The sequence below is a fragment of the Copidosoma floridanum genome, unplaced genomic scaffold (genome assembly GCF_036245765.1).
Source record: "Copidosoma floridanum isolate Cflo_tuat_1 unplaced genomic scaffold, Cflo_Japanese_pri ptg000013l, whole genome shotgun sequence".
Lineage (NCBI taxonomy): Eukaryota > Metazoa > Arthropoda > Insecta > Hymenoptera > Encyrtidae > Copidosoma > Copidosoma floridanum.
In genome coordinates, this window is record NW_028321890.1 from 38,413,642 (window position 1) to 38,439,410 (window position 25,769).

At 39.9% G+C, this 25,769-nt stretch overlaps 3 protein-coding genes and 1 long non-coding RNA gene across 4 annotated transcripts in view; 1 reads left to right on the forward strand and 3 right to left on the reverse strand.

The window, feature by feature from the left end:
• Positions 1-16,168, reverse strand: part of sano (CABIT domain-containing protein serrano) — a 149,118-nt gene extending 132,950 nt beyond the window's left edge. Inside the window, exon 1 of the mRNA XM_089591166.1 lies at positions 15,372-16,168. The gene's annotated coding sequence lies outside the window, so the exon portion shown is untranslated. The remainder of the gene's footprint in view (positions 1-15,371) is intronic.
• Positions 16,169-20,130: 3,962 nt separating this feature from the next.
• On the reverse strand, positions 20,131-20,753 carry LOC149375050 (uncharacterized). Its single transcript, XR_016292983.1, has 2 exons — positions 20,582-20,753; positions 20,131-20,452 (listed from the first exon to the last, which is right to left on the reverse strand). It is a non-coding gene; the product is annotated as an uncharacterized LOC149375050 (long non-coding RNA).
• Positions 20,754-20,893: 140 nt separating this feature from the next.
• Positions 20,894-22,815, forward strand: RpS11 (ribosomal protein S11). The gene is made up of 5 exons (XM_014349736.2): positions 20,894-20,949; positions 21,391-21,513; positions 21,591-21,796; positions 22,076-22,200; positions 22,740-22,815. The coding sequence occupies exons 1-4, from the start codon at positions 20,938-20,940 to the stop codon at positions 22,197-22,199; spliced, it is 465 nt and encodes a 154-aa protein (XP_014205222.2). The 5' UTR covers positions 20,894-20,937; the 3' UTR covers position 22,200; positions 22,740-22,815.
• On the reverse strand, positions 22,813-24,744 carry LOC106637092 (lysM and putative peptidoglycan-binding domain-containing protein 3). Its single transcript, XM_014349735.2, has 3 exons — positions 24,499-24,744; positions 24,196-24,403; positions 22,813-24,115 (listed from the first exon to the last, which is right to left on the reverse strand). The coding sequence occupies exons 1-3, from the start codon at positions 24,546-24,548 to the stop codon at positions 23,597-23,599; spliced, it is 777 nt and encodes a 258-aa protein (XP_014205221.1). The 5' UTR covers positions 24,549-24,744; the 3' UTR covers positions 22,813-23,596.
• Between the last annotated feature and the right edge of the window lie 1,025 nt (positions 24,745-25,769).

The following is a 25,769-nucleotide window of genomic DNA, read 5'->3' on the forward strand; positions in this document are numbered from 1 at the left end:
GGGCTTATTAGGTGTACGTGTATATATACATACACATCTCCATGTATGTGAGTATCCCATACATCGATAATAATATATTTATTCCTGCTCGTAGCGACAATCCCGACACTCGCGATGTTTATATTGCGCCCACGCGCGTCATCCCGTCCAAAGTGGAGTGGTCTCATTAGAGAAGAGCTGCAGAGTGAAACTCGATCGGATGCGTGGCCGACGAAGAAGATAAGACTGGGACACGCGCAGTTTGGTAATCAAACGGAAAGGGGATCGTGCACGCACCCCCTCGGCCTGTCGTGTTTTGACAAAATTTTAAAAAATGACAACAAATCGGTGAATGGTGGTATCTATACTTACCTACGCGATTAGCGGGTTCGAGACAACATGGTCAAAATTTCGGATGCCGCGGTAACAACTGGCTCTCCGGAAAAGTCCATACGCAACGCGAAAGTATCGTTTCAGCAAACAATTGTGCAACTCGCGTAACAATCGTATTCTATACTATTGTCATACATATACCTGCAGTACCTACTTACATAGTTACCGAAATGTGGCAAGACGAGTTAAAACAACTTTTTTTTTTTTAATCGAGGGGAGTCGGAAATATCCATTCGCGCAGATGTATACGCACCTACCTTACCCTATTTATATAATATGTACATAGTAACAACACAAAGCCACCTTGTTCATACATGCGTTTTAAGCGATTGGGAAAGAAAAGTCGCCCATTAAGTATAAACATTTGGGGCAGAGCAACTCGACGAGCCACTGTGACCAAAGTACATAATAAAAGGTATAGGTATATAGACGCATGTGGTGTTATTGTGCACGAGCTCGAATTAAGTAGGTATATACATATATATGCTCCTCGTCGCCGGGGTTACAAAAGAACGAGATTATACCTACACTACCTTAATTGTAATAACCAATTTGTTTGGTCGAAATAATTTGTATCCTCCGAAATTATTCGGCTCGAGCAATTTAAGGTTGAGAGTTATAATTTGTGTTAGCCAAGACCGAGGAGTAGAAGGATATATATATATAATATGCCATCGTCAGTTCCAACAGTAATGCCACGAGAGTCAAATTTTCCAGAGCCACCGTGCTCGCTTAATTTCTTTTTTTATTTACTTACTTACGCAACGCGGACAAGTATTTTGGTGGCCGCTGCAGAGCCAAGCTATCCGTACGATGTACGAGCGCCTAACTTGAAATACCGCGCGCACCGTCAAAGATGACCTTCTCCGATTATAATATATATTTATGGACACGAGTAGATGTACATCCAACACGAAAGGTAGAGGCACGTATTATATATATATAAATAACAATTACACACGACACGTCAAGGATACTACAATTGGCTTGGCTGCGCGCGTATGGGATGGTATTTGGCGCTATCGGTTGGTCCAAAGGTACGAGCTGGGGCTGCCTGCACGCGCATCGAGCATAGATGAAACCTCGAGTCTTAAATGTGCCTCGCGATTGTATTGGACACAAAAGGACCCTCGCCGATCGTCGAGCTGGTGATTTTTTTTTTTTTTTTTTTTTTTTTTTTTTTACGAGGCTTCGATCCATTTGAAATCACGAGGTGAATGATAATATTATTATCCCCAAGTTTTTTATCGGCGCACGTTGTAGAGTATCCACGGAAAGTAGTTAAATAAGCGCAAGTTGTAAACAAGCCAGCGTTTACAGGATCCATTAACCGGCAACAATGGCCTTTGTACACTATCGGCGTGCGTGCAGCAGTTGCTCCATTCAAATGATTCATGATAATGCAATCTGGCGCACTGTACGAGTTACTGTCAGAGACAACTGCGTCGCTATTTCTCGTACTTGTATGAGATAAAAAAAAAAAAAAAAAAAAAAAAAATCACCATAAAAGTTGAGCAGAATGTAAGTAGACTAACCGTATCAGCGATTGATATGAATAAATCTGCTTGAAATTCTGGACTTGAGTTAAATTAATATTCACCCATAGTGTATTGATTGCTTCTTCTATACGTTACGTTGGTGTTTACGCATATTGCGTATATAGCTATTTTCAGCCGCTCTACACTAGCCATCGTGCGTCCCACAATCACTCCTTAGTGTACCTAATTTGCACAGTAGTGGATAAATAACCACGCCGATGATAAGAGTACTGTTGGCCATACAGTAATAATTGTATGTCGATACATATATGTTTTATAAATGGAAAAACTTTTAAAAATGATACAAAATTCAAGTTATTTCAACTCACAGGCAGCAGCAACAGCGGATTCCAAAAAAAAAAAAAAAAAAAAAAAAAAAAAAAAAAAAAAAAAAAGCTGATCAGCTTACTGAAAACTCACCTGCAACAATAAAGAAAAACAAAAAATTATTTAAACAACTATAGCCAAGTTTGTCACACTTTAAATTATTTTATATAGGTCGACTGGTGCTACATGTGAAAATGGCTTGATTATTCCCCATCAAAAGGATCTATGCACTAAAATGATGTGATGATGAGTACAACAGCTGGTAAACCATAAAATGAGTAGATCTGGTGCAGAGTGTTAGTGGCACAACTCGAGCTACAATAATAAAGTATAAAGACAGATAGACGGATATGTGGTTGGTTGACAAAAACAGTGAGAGGATACGCAGAAGCTAATCCAACGCATTGTACCTATACGCCACGTGAGCAGGTATATGTATGTATAATATCCCGTCGTGTCGTGTCCTTTTCTCTCTCGTTGTTCGTATACCTATGTATGCATGGTTGTCGTACAGGTATACCAATGGAATAAGCTTTGTGTGTGTGCCCATTTGCCGGTGGACGACGCACGAGCGGTACTTTATATATATATTTTCCCAGCTGCGAAAGTTAATGTACAGTTATATAGAAGGTGACGTCGCGTACAGTAGTAGCCGACGACGAGAAGAGATCCATGGAAGGAGCATGAATCAGCGATCGAAGTTGGTTTTCGCAACCGTGGGTTGCGTCAGAATTAAGAGATGCCGATCCCGATGGCTGCTCCACTCCATCTCATATACCTATTTCATCGTACGGGATGCGACTGCTGCAGCTTTTTTTGATAACTTTGCCCTCCACCCACCCTTCTACCACTATACCGATCCATATCGTATTATCATATCTCTTGCAAGTTGGTTTACCCAAGGCCCATTTATTACTTTAACTCTCGGGTGTTCAGTCAAGTACAATCAAGTACTTGGTCCTTGCTGCGTAACGATGGTGAATTTGTACGTTCAGTAGAAAAGTCCGTAAGCGGTAAGACGTTGATGTCTGAACCTTATTCACTCCGAGTCGGCCCGTTGTACGCGTACAAGGAAAAATCCTCGCTAGTCGCGCTAGTGAATGATACTATGAGGCGCGTGAGGAGGGGCAAAAAAAACAATAAACCGTACCGGTGTTTTTTTTTTAAATTATTTATTTTTTGTACCGAGTCGTAAATAGCTCGACCTTCACTTTTTCTCGGTACAAAAAAAAAACCAAAAGACCTCCTACCGCGCGTAGAGAAACTAAAGTAGGTACACTGGTGTGCTTTTTTGCGTATCATGTTACAACTTTGTTATTATTATTATTTATTTATTTTTTTTTTTTTTTTTACTGCCACACAAAAGTTCGGCAACAGTTTTTCGCTCAACAAAGTGCAGGCTTTTTGCGTTGGGAGCACATTAATTTGTACGCATATATACCGTTAAGGTAAGTAAAGTATACACAATATAATATGTTTGAGTACCGCTTGAAAGCAACTTTCTCGAAATTTGTAGGGGCAACCGGTACAACAAACCAATAAACGACTCCAACGCGACGAGCCGTTTTTTTACGATTTTCGTGAACCAGCAAAGCGCCCAGTTATTCGCCTGCTCTTGCGAAAACATGCGTATAATATGTATGCCTCGTGTATGCCGCTGTCGAGCATAAATTCACGTACGAAAATACCGACTTCGTGCCGAACAACGTGTCCCAAAAGAGCCGGGGTGGAGCGGGAGAGCAAGTCGCCCCGTAAAATCCAGTTCTCCGTGTCATTAGCTCTTATAACGGAAGTCCGCGAGCGGCACAGTGATCCGCGCGCTGCGTGAGTCGCGTTTCAGACGAGTCCACGGGAGGGGGGGGGCGACAGTAGGTATACCTATACTCATTCAAAGAGAAAAAGAGAACAATAATTACTCACGAGACGCACACGTGCTGTGGGTATGATGTGTACCTGCATAATATATATACTCCTTACAGGAGTGCGCGTGTATATATTGTCTGAGCGCGCGGTGGCTCGGTCGGCTAGGTCGTGGATCGGCACCCGGGAGACCGTGGTTCGATTCCCGGCCAGTGCTGCTTTCGGGCAAGTACCTCTGTGATTTTTCATGTAAGTATGTGCTTTTTCACCACGCAATGCTCCTCGCGGAGGGTTTAGGCGACCTCCTCACAGCAACAATTGCCTAATTTTCCCCTACCCCCCTCCCAGCAATGGGAGGCCTCCCATCCCTCTTCCCTTCCTTCTCTCAAGTGCTAAGTGCCCATAGTAGTGCCCTTATTAAAAGGAGCCGGACGTAGAGCACTATAATTAAAAAAAAAAAAAAAAATACATTGTTTTTTCTTTGGTACCCTTTAACATCCTCATAGCTTGAAAATCGAGCGAGTGAAAAAAAAAAGCGAAAAAAAAATTGATCCGTGTTTGTGTGTACATGTAATGTATGACATGTAAGGGGCTTGTTGTTTTACACGCGCGGTGTAACATTCACTGTACACGTGTGTCTAATAAATTTGACTGACTTCCGGTTTTTGGAGCGCCGCTGCCGTGGCGTGTAATCAGTTTTGTTCCCCGTGGGGTCCGGCGCCACGCGGAGAATACGTGCCCTTTGTCTTGCCTCACTTTTCCTTCGATCTTTTTTTTTTTTTTTTTTTTTTTTTTATTCATCATCGTACACGATGGCTGATGATTATCGACGACCGAAGCTAGTGCAGGGTGAAAAGTCTTTACGAGGAAACAGAATCGTTCCGGCCGAACGGCCGATGATGGCGTCCATGTCCAACAAGTAAGGGCATATTTTTATACCTATACCTGTAACGGACGTCTCAATAATGTATCGTACTTACGACACGCAATCGAGAAAAATCGTTGGAAGTGACGGTGCTAAATGTATATAAGTTTCAGCCCACCTACCTCATATATATATTATATGCTCCTCACGAGCTTTGTAACTATAATAATGGCGCTGATCGTCACTTACGTATACGTAATCCAATGGGGGATTCCCTGACAATGACCAATGATGCCAATGGACGATTGGACGATCGTTTCGACCGATTTTTTTTTCATGTCTGCATGAACATTAAACCTGGGATTCCCGACAGAATGAGGGCACATAGGACCGGAATAGGATCTACTGCCAGTGACGTGTATTTAATAGGCGCACCGCAGCACAGCTTCTGACGCCTATAAATGATATATACCTACCTACCTATCTACTTCGGTTTCTTTCTACGACACGCAGAGAGAGAGAGAGAGAGAGAGAGAGAGTTTACACATCTATGCCTACCTATTATACATATATTATTATGAGTATAGCGAGCGCATCACAGTTTGTAAGCAAAATTCAATTGAATCGGAATAGGTATTGGGCTCGCGTTATGCAAAACTAATTTCGTCCTCACCCTCCTGGGGCGTCGTGGTACCTATATATACCTTATACCTACTTAGTGGTGCTATCTCTTGGTTTATACGCGCGCGCGCGTGCGTGTGTGTGTGTGTGTATACATATATATGAGCCGGGAGGGATGGGTATACCCATATAGGTATGTGTGTAGAGGAGGAGGAGGGCAACGCTCGGGAGGACATCAGAGCTGCGCTGCAGCTCTCTCTTGTGCATGCATACACGCGCATCGCCGGAGCCTAGAGAGGCTGCGACCGCGCGAGCGAATGCACTATCTGGCACGTTTTTACAGATCTGTGTATATATATATATGTATATACGTATACGAGATTGGCTTAGGTGTGTGTGTGTGTGTATGATACATGTATAAAATACACGAGCAGAGGATGGGCTGCTGCTGCGCTGTCGGGAGCGTATATACCTACTCGAACAAGAACAGGAGGAGAAGGAGGAGGCAGAGCGAGCAGGAGGAGAAAGTCAGGCTCGAATCCGTTCAAGGCTGCGGAAGGTCGGGAGAGAGAGAGAGAGAGAGAGAGAGCACGAGCGATCCTCCTTAGCCATACGAGCTGATGCAGGGATCGAAAATCCCCGAGACAGGGGGGAAGAAGAGAAGCAGAAGAGCGTGAGCTCGAGGGTAGGCCGCATTGTCTGCTGGATAAATTTTAATTGGCACTGAGCAGCAGCACAACTGCATACAGTACTTATGGGTATACGGTCAGCTCTAGGTATACGTATATATATATACATATACAATATCTGGACTTAGCACGCCAAGCGGCAGCAGATCCTCTCGCGGGAGACGGACGAGGAGCGAATCGAAGGAGGCAGGGAGAGAACGATAGCTACGTATGGATAAACCCGGAGAGAAGAACAGGACGCCCGAGCTTACGGGGCCGCTGCATGTATCTATCAGAAGGACCAAGAGGGAGAGCATATCCCTACGAACCTCTTCAAAGTTGACGTGACCATATTTTATTTGTTTATTTATTATAAGCGTGTGAATTAAATTCACGACGAGGAATCGTAACACGCGATACATTGGGCCACGACCTATCATCCCTGAAAATTCGAATTAACATGTATTTACCCCCAAACCCGGATATAATATTACAATTTGATGACGCGTCTATATATTTATCTCGTGCTTCATAGAGTGGGTGGTGGCCCCTACGAGGGTATACCTTAGCTCGACGTAGATTCGTTTATTTTTACAATTTTTTCATTCATTAGGTTTTTTTTTTCTCAAAATTTGCCAACTCCACCGAGACTTTCAATTTGCGGTTGCGGTGATGTATATATGTTTGTTGCCTCGCCCGATTCCCTAAACATTGTCGATCAACACATGAGTACATTTGACAATAACCCAACACACGCACACGCGTACAAAGTTGCTCACGCTTTCAAGAGAAAACGTACAAATACCCACTTAGTATTATAGGTACAACATCATTCGCGCCAGGAGAAGCGTGCATGGGAGAGTAGGTAGCTCGAGCGGGATGAAAAAGAGGAATGTAAGTGTTAGCGTAGTGGTTGAAAGGTAGATATAGTTATGAGCTTTATGACGGATAAGCACAAGTACCCAATACTTACCAACAGCATTTTAGTATAGTTGCAGTGGTGGTAGTTGTAGACGCACGTATCTTCCCTTATGATGAAATATGTAGGTATGTATAATATATAAGTTACGTGCGAGGGATCTCGGAACGTTTTCTCGCGCCTTTGTCTTGTCTTCTGATATCTGTCGCTATTTTTTGCGCAAAAGGGAAAAAGAGAGTTGACGTCCGGTCGATTAGTCCCCTTGGCGGCTCAAGTCTCGATCTTCCTGGATCGATTCATTGAACGCGGGCTCAGGACCCGATGTACAGCCGAGCTTGGCTACACCAGCCTACACGAGCACCCCCCCCCCCGCTATTGTGTTGCACCCCTAACGAGAACTAAAATCTGCTCTTTGGCTGATGCCACTCGATGTCTCACCGAACAAGTACATTTCTTCCACGGATCGTCAACGTGGCACAGAGTTATGCCCAACAAAACTTTCGCACGCAACATTCGGTGCTTCTAGATATAGGGCACCTATAGCTCGACTGACGCCTACACCCTTCTATTTATTCGTACGGCCAAAAGATCTATTATTATATACTTTTGTAGTACATTATACAGGTATGTAGTATACGTGGAGCTTTACGCCGTATTTTAGAAAAAAAAAAAAAAATGCGACAACGTGGCTCTAAAGTAATTGAAAAGGCATCACGGATAGTTTTTGATGTACAAAATGTACTTATAATATACGCGTTATCTGTACGCGATACGGGTATGATGTACTTACGTACAACATTTATCCACCTCAAAAAGTACAAAGAGCGAATACGTTGTGATAGTAAGAAGTAGGAGCGTGAATTCTTCGTCCCGAGAGTTATACTGGCGCTCCTTCCGTACACATGTGTAAGGTATATCGTATATAGCGCGGTTGATGGACACCGAGCCCGGGTTTATCTTCGACCCGCACTCTCATTGTCACGACGTGTATGTACATTTATTTGTAACGTAGATGTATTATACGCTCGTGCGGCCAAAGTGTCCATTGTTCTTTGTATTTAGATTCGACGGATCGATTCGCGTTGCGCCTGGCCCACGATAACACCCAACTTTCTCCCCAAAGACTTTGACGAATAATTGCCTCTCAATCACGCGATTTCGACTCACACCTCCATTGCAATACCCCATGTTATATGTGTATACCTACACCCCGAAACGCACAAAATAATCTTATTGTTCCAAATGCATTTGATAATATACACATATGTATACTATGTATACCTTATAATGGCTGGCGTGCATCGTACCGAGTGTTTATATACTATGTATAATCTGATGTACGCATACGTGTGTTATACATGTGCTTTGTTATTTATGGCTCATCCAAGGCAGACACGTACACTTTCGCGCGGCGTCCTAAACCATGTGGGTTTCCATCCCGTGAACTCGCGACTTACAGAGATGTACATAATACTTGTACGGCTCCGCGCTCGCTTACGCAACAGGCACACGTGTGTATATAGGCGAGCGCGAGTGCACGCGCCTTCTCGAGCCCGTAATTGATTCATTCTTGTTCGCTGTTTCCGCGACGCGGTCCATTTTTCCCCGGACTGGTCGGTCGGATCGGCGAGTAATTTACTCGATCGAAAATCGAGGCGCGCACTTTCACGGAGGGAGGGGGCGGCGTCAGGGCCGCTCAATTTTCTCCCCTGGAGGGAACAACAACGGACAATAATGGCCGGATCGCACGGCTTTAGGGTGCATCGTTAGGGCGGCATCCGTTCGAGTCAGCGAGCTTATTTTATCGCTAATTGATGGAGTGCCTGCGCAACGCATGCATTAGACGTATAGGCTGTTCGGAGCGGGCATCTCAGCTTTTCAAATCGAGCGATGATAAAAATTAATGATAACACGCAACGAGTTTATTATTTATACTTACACTATATACTTTCATTTAAATGTATCCTTGTAGTTTCAGCTATATATTTTATACGCTTGCGATACTATAATATATGAGCAAATACTTGTTGATTATTATGGATATGAGAGTATCGCAATCGGTGTAACTAATTTGATTGGGTGGAGAATTTTATTCACTCATCAGCGGGATGGTAAAATTGGTTTTTTCGGTAGAAGGACGTCCTCTTGCTTGCCCTCGAGCGCTGCTTCTTGTTTTACGCCGTGAGAACTAATCTAAATCAATCAAGGCGGAGCATGCGTATGACCTTCACGTTATCAGATCCATCTTAAGCTCGACCTAATCGAAAATAATTCCTGACCACTTTGGTGACAAGTTCATTTTCACTTTGGGAAAGTCAACCATACGAACTTCGATACCCTATACTTGAGCCCATCCGAGAAGATACACATGCATTCTTCATTGTGTTAGTAACACAATATTTTTTTACAATGTTATATAAGCTTGATGGAGGTTTTAAATCTTCGACAAAACAATTTCAAGCACCCTAGTAATTCATTCCACGTTAAACAACACAAATCTCCATCGCTCATTTTTATAATGGCTCGTACTGTAACATATATAATTATAATGTAAGCAAAGTTGTTGTTTACGATCAAGTGGGGACCAAATTAATTTTTCCATTTCAAACTGCAACTACCACGTGACGTTATTCAAAAATGTTTTAGGAGTTGTTTGGTATTAATTGGATTACGAAACAGTTATAGATAATATAAAATTATTGCGTTTGCATTGCACTTACAATGCAAGTGTAGTGTTCCTGTATAGCTATGTAAATGCTTGTATGGTTGTTTCGCGAGGGAAATGCGGTCAGATGAAAAATGCTCTGAAAATGTGGATCATACGATACACGTTTTTGGTGGAAAAAGTACCGGTAAGTGGTTCGAGCGCCGAAAAAGACGATTGATTTTCGTGTCATTCGTGCATCAATCTTCAAAGAAAGTAGGGTGAGAGTTGGTTAACATGCCCTAATTTACTTGGGTTGAAGAAAAGCGGGACCAACTCAATAATATATCCACGCGTAATCTATTCGTCACATTTGCAACTCTTGTCCGAAATCTTTTGCGGCACGCAAAGATCGAAAATAATAATGCCTAGAAACCCACACCCAAAGGTTGGCTCTTTAGTTTGAGTTTAATCGTTTGCTACTATGTTTTTACGAAAAAAAAAAAAAAAAAAAAAAAAAAAAAAAAAACATACCGGGGCGTACAAGTGCCAATATTGCCGCAAACGGTATCACTCGCAATCGGGTTTACCTTAACCAGCACATAAATTTCCCAACTCCTTAGCGCAGTGGTAATCGTAAATGCACGGAAAAATAAGACTCAGCGAACGTACGTGGTATAGGTATATATACCAATATAAAAAAAGAGCTAATGTATGGTTTTTGTGGATGCACATATAAAACGCGGGGAGTGCAATAACAGGGCAATAGAGTCTCGTAAAAATAAAGTTTCGCGTTAATAGGTGGAAAAACTACTTAATCGTGCCCGAGTTACGTAACTCTGATTTATTTGGCGTATATATATACACGCGCACGCGTAAAAATACGATAGCTTTTGGTCTTTTTCGCTCAGAACCCTAAATACCTAATCTCGTATTGGGGCTATTGATACAGATATATCTCAATAACCCAATAAGCCCAAATTCAACAAATATATAAAATTGAGTTCCTAATAAGTGAGAGTGCTACTGCAAATACATACGTACATACCTATGCACATGAATATCACAGGGAAGAGCCCAGATCTGCGATTCCGAGCGCTACCATCGAAAGTATAATATAAATATGACCGATCTAGGAGGACTGACAATCAGAGGAGTATGGGCTCGGCTCTTTATCCATATAATATATCCGTGCAGGGGCAGCTTGCATACATTAGGGCGCGCAGGCGTTTAATTGCGCGCTGCCCGAGCTCGATTTCAATTATACGATCGGTATATATATATATACATATCGCACCGCGGGCATCCGTAATGGACGGTATAATATAATACGCTATAGCGCGCAAAGATTTCCCTCCGCTGCATCTTCTCCTCCTTTTCGGCTGGCTATAGCTGGTACCTCGTTTTTCTCCTCTGCCTCTATATGTATATGTCCATGTACCTACCTACCTATACACATAATATACTCACACACGTGTAAGTACAGCCGGCACTGTCTATCCTGCGTTATTATTATAATACGCTGCCGTTGCAGGTATGGGTATGTAAGTACACCGAGGCTGTAGGTGTAGCTTTTCGTTTCGCCGTTAGCCTTGAACTTGGGGGCAGCAGCCAGCAGGCACTAACTATGTCTTTTGCCTCCTCCTCCTCTTATTCTCGAGCGAGCCTCTATAAAGGTAAAGTAAGTATATATTATACACACCACCTTGTCTTGTTGTATATATATAGGTACTCTCTCCTCCTCGATCCCGTCTCCTCTCGCTCACGATTTTACTCTTCTCGCCCACATACTCGCGTACTCCTCCCTCTCTGCTTCTGCAGCTTGCTCCGCGTGTATCTATATACTTATGTGGTGCAACTGCAGCTACGCCAAGTATTACTCCGAGCTCGAGACTTTTTTTTTTTTTTTTTTTTTTTTTCAACTTTTAAAAAATTTTTTTTGCGCAGCTAAACCAGGTACTTACTTGGGTCTCCCTCGAAAGTGATTCAAGAAGGTGGAATCATTTTGGTTGTACCTGTATGTATATATGGGCATATAGACAAGCACAATCCGAGCCAATCTTTTTTAAATTTCTCCCCTCCTCCCCCCCCCTACCCGCTACAATCACAATCATCAGATTATGTATTTGTAGTGATTTGCTCAAACTGATTTCGGCATCACCTATAAAATTATACTCGAAATTATACGGCTCGCCTTATTGACTCTGTGCGCGGTGACGATCGAGCGGACTTGAAGTACTTATATATAATATAATATATGCATAACTCTGCCAGAGCTACGGTATTTCCCTTTATACTTGTAGGTATCTCCTGCAGTATCAGCAGCAGCGCGCGGGTTCGGGTATCGAGATCATCAGGCCGGAGTTACTTTCATTTTCTTCGCCATCAGTAAGTATATAAGTACTTGTACTAACTTATACTTGCAATGCAAACTTTGCCGTTAAAAACTCTGATGCGCGTCAGGTCGGCTGGTAAAATTATTACCGATCGATGTCCCCGTATAGGTGGGTATACTAAATGTTACGCGCGTGCCATTAATATTGTCTTCCTTTTTTTCCTCCCCTCTCCTTCCACTTATTTTCCTCGTACTTTGTTTTCTCCCGCCTCCCGCATTCAACATGGGTATGGTATCATTATATATTTTCTCGCGTGCTCTACTTTCGATCACAGCTGCCGTCGCCTATATTGAATCGAAGAAAAGAAAAAGTATAGATGGACGCACGCACACGCTCACGCTATACAATATATAATCGATTATGTTCCTTTTTTCTCCCGTCATCCAAACTTACATCAACCTACCGTACGAATATATATATATACACACCTACTGTATATACAACTATTTTGTTGCGCGGGGCACGATGAAACGACGATTAATAATTGATAGCTCTGTTCCAACGGCCTTGCAATTAATAAGCTGCAGATGTAGAGGTGCAGGCTCGCTGTTGCTGCAACCATCGGCCGATTGCACTCTCTGTTTCGCCATGAATTTATTTTATATGGTTTATGAGGTAAATATAAGATTATGTTTTTTTTCTTCTTTTTTCTAATATAAAGCCCCCGTTGCTCACTTATACAGCCGAACCCCAAACGCGACTCGGTTGGGCTTCCATGATCATTACATATAACGAGCTTTCGCTTTTTGGCATTGTTACCTTGTCACGCCATCAAAGTGAGTAAGTGTATTTATACAAGTATAGGAGCTGGCCAACGTTTAGGTCAACGGCATATAATATTTATAAGTACACACCTACCGAATAAAAGCTGACATCGTAGGATTTGTGACACCCACGTAAAATTATTGTAGTACCTGATGTTTGTTTGGGCACGCGTTGTGTTGTATCATGTACATCCAAACGAGTACTTGACTCCTTGGTTTTCCGAGCGATGAGCCAGCTTTCCTTTTTGGATTAGCTCGACGCACGATCGAGTGCTCGCGAGTCCTATACTGGCACTTGACTGGCTAACGGTAGACTCATCCGGATACTCGATTTAACTAAACGAGTACCCAGCCTTTTCTTTCACGATTTTCAATTGCCATTGGACTATTTAGTTGTTCTCTCAACTATAGAGGGTTTTTTGGTATGTGGGTGCTTTTCTCGTGAGATTCTCTTCAGACGCACTTCTATTTCGTATTCTTTCAACCCATCGAGTACACTCTGTACGCAAGAGACCAGTGATTCTCCTCCGTTATCGTGAACTCCCGGCTCGTATCATTTTAAGCAGTTCTCCTCATCTCGAGCACATGATATTTTTGCATGATAAATCCCTTCGCAAAAAAAGTGGTACATAACAAGGGGTAGATTGATCCATCCGAGTGCAGTGCTATATGAGTATAGGCGTACACCGTATATATACCGAGAGCAGATCTATACGGCACTCGCTACGCTCATTAGAATTTTCCACTTGGTTAGGTACTCCTTGTCTGTAACCAGTTTTGTTCATGAAAAATAATGTGAGCGCGTACAACCGCTGTATTCCGCGCCACGCGACAATCCAATACTTATATCTACCATAAGTACAGACATCATGCTGCACAGGACTTGTGTATACATACCACACGGTCGCAGATTCTCGTATCTGTCAAGTAGGCACTCATATTGCACATTTAGGGGGTTGTTGTTCCGACAACAAAGGGGCTGCCAATATACTGCCAATTTTATAATATATGCATTTACAAGTAGGTATGACCCACAGGTTGGTGTGTGTCTAAAATCTCTCGAAATCGGAATAGTCTTTAAATATCGTGGAGATTAATGAAAATTCCAATAAATAAGCTTCATTGAGATAAGACTAAGCAAACACATTTTTTTTCTTCAAATTTCTAGCAGTTTGTTTTCCAATAGAAGAATAATAACACATGCACTAGAAATCTCTATTGGCTAATGGCTGTTATACCTACCCGAATAAAGTGGCTCACGGTCACTTTCGGTTCAACTCTAAATCCAGGTTATTTGGCTTGGTTTGATGTAAGTATAAGTTTGTTTGAATTAAATTTGAAAATTTTTCTTTCACGGTGTGTTTCACTTTTAGCTATACCCTATATATATTCAAGTACATAATTAGATGGAACCGAATCAAAATGAAAGTAAACGCTTGGAGGTTTTAGACACGTATTTGAGGTCGTTTGCGTTTGAAAGTTCGAAATTGACGATTCAGGTTGTCAATGATTTTTCATAATGCGTAATATTTATTTGATGGTCACGGGTAGGTAAAAATGTCTAAGTGTACCCATACGCTAAGCGGCTCGGTTAGTGTTGTGTGATAGTTCAGTCACCTGAAGGATGAAAAAGAGAGAAGAGAGAGAAAAAAAAAGATTTAAAAAGAGCTCTTTGTTCTCGTAGAGGTGCAAAAGTCGAGGTGTAAACAGCTCGCGCCCGCGAGAGGATAGATACATACATACTTCTTACATCCAGGCGTGTACGAGCGATTCCGCGAAAAATTTTACGTTTCACGAATCTAGTAAAAATAATTTTTTTTTTTTTCCTGTCACAATTGAAAGTTACGTGCGTGTTTAGTTTACTCTCTAATACGCTCGTCAAATCAACTAGATATAAATAATTTAATTATTCACCCATGACTTTTTATCCAAATATTATTTTCCAACTCAACCACTGATAAATAAAAAGTGTTGTTAATATTTTAACAAACCGTTTTTACGTGTATCAGTTACGATGGATAAGAGTGAGTTTTCCCTCATATAATCAACAAATAAAAAAAACTGACAAACTGAGTTGAGCTTCCAAGCTAAACTTTTTAAACTGAAAAGAGATAAGGTTTTTTTTATACTTCAAAGTTGTGTCTCTTCTCGTGAACCCACTCAACAAGGCTCTGAATTAATTACCATGGGGTTAAGAAAAAACAGCATAGACATAATTATAAAGCTGTATTCAAATATTTTTTAAAACCACGAAACAGATGCTTTTTAGTGGAATACTAGGAATAGTTCCTCTTACGTGTAAGTGATATATCCACAGGCAGCACACAGCGACAAATGAAATAAGACAACTATATATATATATTTGTAACCATGCAGATATTCTATATGTTAACTTACCTAAGGCAGTATCGGTGGTGTATATGTCCTGGCGAAAGAGGGAGGAGGAGAAATTTGACGAAATCGGCAACTCTTTCCGCTTGTATCGACTTCTCGCCTTTTCTTCCAGGTATTATATGTATATAGGTATAAGCTACTTCAGTCTTCTTCTGCTGTGGGATCAGCTTGCTCGATCCGAGACAATTACTGATAACTGTTGGTCATGCATGGTCATGGTAACCAGCTATCGGTATACTTAACATCAATTACAAGCGTATAACATAATTATATGCAGATACGTAGAAATATTTGTTTCACTGAAGCACTTGAACTGCGCTCTGACGACTCAACGAGCGTTCTCCGTATTAGGTGGTAGAACAGAAAAAAAAAACTCTGCGATCTCCTCAACGCCGAACGAACAAACAACAAGAAACAACACGGGCAGCAACAACATAAACAACAGCAGCAGCAACAATTCAAACAACAACGTATGTGTATGATGGGTTACTCGATGAGATCAATGGGAGGAAAAACGTGAATTAATGTTGTAATATATTATAACGAGAAAAACGCGACAAGACGATCAAGGATACGGACAACTTGGTATCTCGCGGCGTAGGGGCTACAGGTACCCGAACATTGATTACCGACCCTGTATATTATGTGGCTTATCATCATAGTTAAAAAAACGCAAGGGATGGATGAGGGGGTGACAAAGAAAGGGGGGGGGAGAGAGGGAGGAGGACGACGACGACCACGACAGACGGTGATGTAGAGAACGGAGAGCTCGGTCTCGCGCTGGCAAGCAAACTGGTGCCGCCGAGCTCCAGCAAGGACTGAGCCAACAGTGCCAACGCCAACACCAGTCGAGGCCCCTCTCTTCCGCCCTCGCTCGCTATATATTGCCTCTCGCGTTCTCTCGCGCCGTTTCCCCCTGCTTTTACCGCCCCTCCCCTCCCCCCGCCGATGTATACGCGGCGCGGTGCGAGCGACTCTCTCTTGGTATACCGGGTACCGGGTACCGGTCCTCCCTCTGTATTTATTATACTGCACATGACTTTCTGTACATACGTATGGGTACACCTATACCTGTGTACGCTATATAGGTAATATACTTATACCTACCGTCCCCACACAAGTGAAAACGTACTTCAACCATCAAGTACAGAAGCTGAGCAGCTTACTAGAGTACTTTTTGGCTTTTTATGCCCTATATGAGCTAATTATTTTAATCATTATTATTATTGTTTTTTTTTTTCATCAATAACAATCGGCACACTTGTTTATTAGGGTAACGAATCAAGGGGGCTACGGGCTAGTGATCGAACAACAACCTGTTTCGCTGTTACTTGCAGGTATAATGACAGTCAAAGTGGTAATGTATACAGGGCTGTCAAACTGTACATCATGTTTTTTTTTTTTTTTTTTTCGTCATCATTGTTTTTTTATTTGCGAGGTTCATTAGATTTTCCGCAAAAACTTAAATGTTTTACAATTTCACTCTAAAATTGGTAAAAGTTGGTACTAGGCATTGTATTTTAATCGGTATGTGCGGTACTTGAATAAAGGAATGCAAATCGAGAAAGCGCAAGTGATGTTTTGCCGATCACCGGTCCGTATCTATACCTATTAAGAAACTGTAAAACCAGCAAAACTTAAACACATGACACGGTGACTCTTTAAATCGAATTTTCGGGTGTGCACCAGATGTACATACACATGACATGTATCATATGATAAAATATATACAGACAACGTTAATTAATATACCTACATTATAAATATGTTACCTTACGAAAATTGTTAGATCTTACTTGGTGATATGCTGTACCTACGAGTTGATAGCAGGTGTATAAATATACTGAGTGCAATACCTACTCGATCGGCTGAATCGGTTCTCTTTTTTTCGCACAGAGAACCGATATATGTATATATATATATATAGGTACAGTGCATCACGTGTAGGTATAAGTATGTTGTTGCACGGGGTGGCAAGAGAGGCAGGGCAGATATACATATATATAGAATGAGGAGGAGACTGGACTCCACTGGACGTGAGTTAATAGTTACGGTATTTGTGCTTTCGTCCCTACTTATACTTACACTCTCTTTCGCTTTTTCAACATTTGCTGGCAGCTGGCAGGATGTAGAATACCCACACTGTAGATATTAAGTACTTACATATATAGGTACAGCGCGTATGGTGATGATGGTACCTATACCCTCGACTCCCCCAAACCTTCACTCGGGAGCTTTTGCCTCCCATACGCGGTATAGTATGCCGCCTTACCAAGCATATGCGCATGTAACTGCTCTTTTGGTATACACACATAGTCAAGGTAAAACGAGTACCTACTTTTACAAGTATAGAATAACTCTTGCTTTCGACAAATGGGTGATTTAAACCGGGACGACGCAAAAACAATGTACATCGTCCAAATTGTTCATACATACAGCATCGCTATAAATCATGGCATATGATAATAAATGAGGAGGAAGAGCGAGGCTGGCGATAACCCCCATCCTATTATAGGTGCAGGTATACATGCTTACTTCAATGTATAGGTACAGAATATATACCGAAGGTACCGGTACGCGTACGCATATATTGTAAGTGGTTACTGCGCTACGAGTCTTATTTTTGCGTTCGCTTGGGCACAAATAAGCCGGAAATTCGGCATTCGCCGTGTAGGTAAATAAATGTTATCCTTTACTCTCCGAGTAAGTCCAATCCGATGGCAATCCAACGGTACATCCAGCTCCTCCTCATCGTCGCACCCCCCAAATACTTGAAAAACCGTACAGTCAAAATTATTCGTTTCCAACATATAATATTACTTATATGTATATTGCGACTAATTGTTTCCTTCCTACAACACTCAATAACGGAATGTAACGACAACGGTGTCGCAAAGTATTGGACTGCCAAGGGCCACAGAACATTGGTGCAGGCCAAAAATAAACGGGAAAAGTCTGTTTTTGGCCTGAAAAAAAAAAAAATAATAATAATAATAATAAATGACGCTGTAAGTACAGAGAGAGAGAGAGAGAGAGAACGTATCGCATACATGCACTGGGGGAGAGTATGCATCAGGAAAAGATGAAGGAGAAAGACATATGGGGAAGAGAGAGAGAGAGAGAGCAGCCGAGACTGAGGTAACCTTGAACCGGGAAAGGTCAGTGCCGTGGCGCCGAAGGGAGACGCGAGCCCGAATTAGCTCCAACTCGCTCCGCGCACCCATATAACGCTTATTAGGTATATATACGTAATATTACGTGCATACCTTACCCTCATGCATCTCCATACATTGTGCACACTTCATTTATCTGTACGCCCCGCCAAAGCCCTGCGCATGCAGAGTTACCCCGTGCGCTCAAGATTTTATCGACAGGCTATCTCTAATCGATTTTGCGTGCCTCTCCCCGCTACTACTTATAATATGCACGAGTAAGTACACGGCACTCGACCTTCTACAATGCAACCACACGGGTATACACACCGAATATTTTTCCCGTAGTTAGTCCATTACCCTTGACAAATCTACATTGGGGTACAAATATAATAATTTTCTACTCAAACAAACTTCGTGGATGACACATACTTAGTACTTAGATAATTATATTCGCAGGGTATACACCCATGGGGTGCATCGCGCCAATCATGATCATCAGGGTCGAAAAACGAGAAACCAAAAAATTTGGATATGATTGAATTAATGAGCAATTATGGATTGACGGATTCACATTCGTTGGATATAATTATAATTCAGCCGGATGACTACGCTAATATTATACATAAGCGCGTGAAGTTGAAATTTTGGTACCACTACAGGCTCTAAGCTCGAGTTGCACATTAAATGAAATCATCCAACGTTGGAACGGGTGGCGCGGCACACCTCGTGAATAATGAGCTCTATATAATATAGAAGAACAACGGGAAGCTCTCATCGCCTATACTTGCTACATTGGGAGTTGTTTATTCATCCAGTTGTTATAAAGTACAATTAAACGAGCTCACCTTTGCCTCTGCTATGTACAAGAACAGACGTATGTTATAAGGACACCAGAGACAGGCTTTCCCGTTGTTGGTGCCGCTGCTCCTCACCGTGTACGTGTTTTTGGCTGCGACTGGCGCTGGGTTCGACTCTCTTGACATGCTTGTATTATATGTGCTACGCTACTTGTCTGTCAATCCAAAACCGTTACGCCAACATTTGGAATTCCTCATTAAAGCAGTCTATTCAATGTATTGTCTTACGAACATAACATACCGGTAAATTAGGCCTACCACATTTTTTTAACTTTCGACAATCATCAAAGTACACATGATTACCTATATTGCTGTAACGAAAAATACCTGCAGGACGTTCAAACGCTCAAGAAATTATCTGTACATGACTTTGAATAAAAATTACCAGTTATCTTTCATTTTCATGTTTTGGTCGATGTGATCATGACTTCATCACCAATGAAGCGTGCTGCAAATTTATTAACTTTTTGGCGTGCTCAGGACTCAATAATCAAAGCAATTTTTAATTATTATTTGTCATCATGATTTTTATATCAATTACAGTTTTATATTGTTTAGCTTATAAAAAAAATCCAATGAATCCAATAGAGCTAATCTATAACCGTTTTATCTTGACTATTTAATTTTTTTATCGACAAGGTTGTACTCTATAGTATGCACAAAAGAACCGACATTGATGACTGTCAATTAAATTATGGGTGGCAGTTTATATTCAAGGAAATATATATATATGTATATTAATCTGTCGATAAAAAATCTTAATTCCTAGAATATTATGGTGCTATCTCCTATACATGAAAAGTTGTATGAATTATGGAATTATTAATATTCAATTTTCATTTTGAATTGTGTACTTCTTTGGTACCGACATAAAATGCACCTTAAAAATCCTTCGGAAGTAAATACCTAACCGAGAGCGGAATTCAATGATGAACACACGTCACCTTTTCTTGTAGCAGACCTTCACCCGGTCCCCGGCCCGGCCACGGCGAGTCGGCAGTTTGGTCGACCGTTGCCATCGTTGACTTGACAATTGTGACATCCTGATGACACTTCACAACTGACGAATTGACTATAGTACATACACACGGTTAATACAAAAATCAGTTATAAAAATTTAACAGCACTGCAATTTTTTCTTTGGCAGGATATTTAGGTATAAATATATTAATAGACCTACTTTATCATTAGAAATACTAACCGTTTGTATCGAGTCGTATCCTCAAGGATCTAATCCACTGCATCTGATTTCTCTTACAATATGAGTATCGCTATTAGTTCTTAATCAATAATCAATTTGTACCTTCAATCTCGAATGACTAATTTGACTGTAAACCCGTAAGTACTTATACGATATGGACCCGTGCGCGGTGTCTCTCCTGCACGTCCAGTATGTGCATGTTTTTCTTGCATCGCTCTCCTCTCCCCCTTCCCACCAACCACTTGAACCTCTCCTCCGTCGCGAGTCGCGCGCGCGCGCACTGCTCTCTCTCTCTCTCTCCTTTCTCTTTCTTTCTGCCGAGAGCAGACTTTGCCTTCTGCCTTTACGACAGCAAGATGGCTGAACAAGTAAGTCCGCTCTTCCTAAACGCGACAATATTTTTAAGTTACCGCTTAACATTGAGTGTCAAAAAACTTATCGAGTTGATAATAAGTTGTTTAATTGATTAAGCATTGTTTTGTATTACTGTTATGTACTTAAACCCAACGTTTGTGTCGAATTTTGACGTTAGGTGTACACGTGGTTCGCCCTTTACGTATTAATATCAACGTTAGATTTTCTTTTATTTCACAATATTTTAGTTAAAAGTTTCCCATATATGCTGGGCTCTCAGGCACCGAAGCTCATTTTTGTTCTGTTTATTTTATACTTTTTCTTTTATTGCAATTATATACATGCATATTTAACATTCGGTGTCGCCGACATAACCTATGCTTTGGATGCCATCTTCACGTGTAGACATTACTCTCTGGAAGAGGTGCCTTATTATATTATGATTCTGTTTGCAGAATGTCAAGTCGTTCCAGAAGCAGCCCACGATTTTCCTGAACAGGAAAAAAAGTGTTAGCAAAGGTCGCAAGCCCACCAGGTACACTCGAAACGTTGGTCTGGGATTCAAAACTCCTCGCGAGGTAATTCATGGCCTTATTTTAGTATATCCCCCACCATTAAGTACGTATTTACAACACAACTAATTTTTTATCAACAGGCCATTGAAGGTACATACATCGACAAGAAGTGCCCATTTACTGGAAATGTGTCCATCAGAGGACGCATATTAACTGGTGTCGTGCTTAAACAAAAAATGGAAAGAACAATCGTAATAAGACGAGATTATTTGCACTACATAAAGAAGTACAACCGTTTTGAAAAGCGGCATCGCAACATGAGTGTCCACATCAGTCCGTGCTTTAGGTAAATTTTTCTTCTTCATTTGTGATAAAACTAAAAAAATATACTCACCTGCATTACCACGCCAACTGTTAACTCCAAATAATCATGCAAATAACAAATATTGTTTATTTGTTAAAACGCAAGCTTATTTTACTAAATAATTTAATGCGTGATGAAACCTACGACGGTCTTCTGAATACAAACTGAAGATATTTAATCGTTCACTGATTCTATCTGATTTAAAAACAAGTTCATCCAAATTGGAACTTTATCTTAACTAAGGTAATATATTTTTTTTAGAGATGTTGAGATAGGAGACGTTGTGACCATAGGCGAATGTCGTCCACTCAGTAAAACTGTCAGATTCAATGTGCTAAAAGTTTCAAAGGGAACTAGCTCAAAAAAGAAGTTCAAGAAATATTAAGGTACTTATTAGTTATGCAATAACAATTTAGAGTTTGTCTATACACTCAGCAGCGATAAGCTTTCCGTTTATTCAACCAAATTCCCCCTTTCGTGTCCCGAAGTAGGTACAATAATTTGTTGCGTCGGCCAATGATTTTTAAACGCGTACGCAATTATGCGAATTATCAACGATTGTCGTATATACGAAAAAATTAACTATAAATGTGTAGCATAAGTATTTAATAGTGCCGTAAAAGATCAAGTCCAGACGAAAATCTCGCTGTCATAGACACACACATGCTTCGGGGCGCGAAAACTGGAGGCCGGTTTGATAAAGGAAGAGTTCATAGCGTAGGCAGAAAAATTTTTATTTACACGCTGCTGGGTGTAGAGGCAAACTGTATTAATTGGTTCAATATTCAATGATGATTTTGACGACGGTCTTCTGAATACAAATTGAAAGATATTAATCGTCTACTGATTTCTATAGCTTAAAAAATTATATTTCCACTTAAGAAATTACAGTGTAATAATAATTTTTTCCTTTTTTTTTTTTTAGATCTCGTGAATTGCGCTGATACAGTGTAACACCTGTTGTACAAGATGTGTATTAATAAAAAATTTTATAAACTTAATTTGCTCTAAACATTGAGTTTTTTTTATCTTGGTCTATTTGAAATGTAATTGTTAATTTTAACTATTAATTACTCTTATACATTTTTGGATCATTTTGTAGGTTAAAGTAAACTTATTTTATTGATAAATCGGAATGTCAGTTCGGGTATTTAAAAGTGATCACAGTTTCTGTCAATAGTAAATTATTTATTGTAATCAAAATGAACTTTTCGATGTACGTATGAACATACATTAAAATATAATACACCTTTAACTCTTAAAAATAATTAAATTTTAATGTCACTAATTATTTAAACTGTTATGATAAAATGTGTAGAATATTGATTCCTACAGCAGAAAAATTAGAATTGAATTAAAAATCAGTTACCAACATAAATTTGCGTATATTTCAACACAAATTAAACTTTGCTAACGTTCACAAATGATCAGAATTATGAATTGTATATAAGATCTTTACCAATCCACACACAATTCAGGAAATCCATCTTTTATCAATATAAAAATTCATAAGGCACGTATTAAATTTGAGCTCCAAAAATTGTAATTTTAATACTTACAAAGACTGTCAATTCGTTAAAGACAAAACTACATTATACGTTTTTCTTATATAAAATATATATATATAAATTCTAACATTTTAAATAACTCTGTTATTGTTCTAGCGACTGATACCTTTGTATTATTGTTAACCCTGCCTACTTAAACTTTTTTTAATACTAATGAAAAAGATTTGTAGTTATAAAAAATTGGTAATCTCATTTTCAGATCTAGATCACTACCTTATAGTCTAAAAGAGTTATGATGCTTAGAAGATTCAGCAATGTATAAAACATAAATTATTGGTCCAGCAAAACCAAGTAAAAGAGAGAAACAGACTAACTGGAACCACGACAGTCCCCAATCAGCTCCTGAACATTTAAATGTATTTACAAAATTTTTATTATTTTTCGGACTAAAACCAGTTGCGATTAACTGGTCAGTTTCTTCCTCTGCCTCTTGTAAACATTGGGAAGATTCGTTCTCCAGCTGATTCAATGGCTCCACTAATGAGTTCAATATAATGTTATTGATTTCAACAGCTGAGGAAGATCCAATTAAACTAGTCGATTGATTGTCCCCAAGTATAGTTAGACCAGGCTGCTTGAAAACTGTGGGTTGATCATTGTCCATGAGAATTTCATTATTTTGTCCTACAGTTTCTGTTAAAAGAGAATATGCCTTCACTGGTACTTTAATAGACCTGTGTGCATGGATTTCATTTTCCTTGTGGATATTGTTAATCCTTTTCAATTCAGATATCTACAGAAAAGAAATTAATTTTAATAAGAAACACGTTACAGGAAAAAAAACTGTTTCTAGTTTGTATCTGTATAACTCACTGAGCACCTATATCTGAGAGCTAATGCCTGTAATGTGTCATCAGATTGTATCTGTACATTGATTACTTCAACCTTCCTAAGCTGTGGATGTCTGACTTTCAAGGACAAAAGTTGCTCTTCATCTTCACTTTGATCATCCTCAGAATACAAGAATACATAGTGAGGTGACGAGCTCTCTGTTTGGTTACCTCTCTGGTAAGCAATTTGCCTAAGCAAAAATAGCTTTTGTAAACTAATGAACAGAGTACCAAAACCATAAAACTAGCAGAATCAAGAGAAAAAACATAACCTCAGTTACATTACCTTCCAGACTTATGCTGTTCAGTCGAACTGCTCGTTGATTTCTTTCGCATTTCCCAAAGTTTTGCATCGGTTATTAGTTAGATTAAGTATTTAAATTGTTAAGCACAACATTTTGTATGATTTTTAAAAATGTCATACGTTGAAAAGGTGATATTCATTTAAATTGCCAACTATTTACTCTAATAGCAATACCAGCACAAGTATATCTATATGTTCATCGTTAAAAAGTCAGGATCAGGAATCAGGATCGCCGATCGAGTATTTCTTACGGAAGCCCGGTAACGACATCGTGCGTGCAGGCTTGAAAGCTAGATTGCATGCGTGAAAGGTATCGAGTTGCAAGATTGCATGCATGAAAGGTAGCGAGTTGCAAGTTTGCATGCATGAAAGGTAGCGAGTTTCGTTTTACACGGAAATCTCCGTGTGTTGGTACACCTCCGGCCATATATATATATGTCTAGTTTTTGTTTTGCTTAGATATCAAACGTCAATGAGAAGGCTCTAGTCTTAAGAAAAATGTATTTTTATTAATTTTTATTTGTCAAAAATGCCCAGAATGATGTCATGTGTGCAGGCTTCAAAGTTATTTTGAGATTGATAGTAACCTACATCCATTGATGAAGCTACATTTTTTTTTTCTTTTCATATCCAAATTATTAATAAATTAAGCAAATATTTAGAAAATTAAAATTGATTCTCTGTAGAAACATTTTTTTTTGTTCGTTCGACAAATAAAAAGTAAAATAGGATCCACATGCACTATTTCTTAAACTAATCTTTGTATATATTTCTAATAAATATATTCCAACTTGAATAGATTAAATAAAATATAAGTTTTCTGTGACAGTTGTGACAGTGTTATTGTAACAGTATTGAATTATTATACTTTAACTATAATTTCATAGTGTTGACTGTAGACTTAATTGTCAACTCTACTTGGGACTCTGCACTTTTAACGTCTCTTGATTAGATTCATCTTGAAGCAAAAAGGTAAGTTTGGAATAAGTTTATGCTTTAATTATTAACGAGAAAAAAAAGGGATCTAATATTTCAAACAGGAAAAACCAAATCAGGTTTCAGGAAAAAAGTTTGAAGGTTATGTACTGTATGAGTACTTAAAAGGTTAATAATTTAATTTTTCCTGTTTGAAATATTAGATCCCTTTTTTTTTCTCGTTAATAATTAAAGCATAAACTTATTCCAAACTTACCTTTTTGCTTCAAGATGAATCTAATCAAGAGACGTTAAAAGTGCAGAGTCCCAAGTAGAGT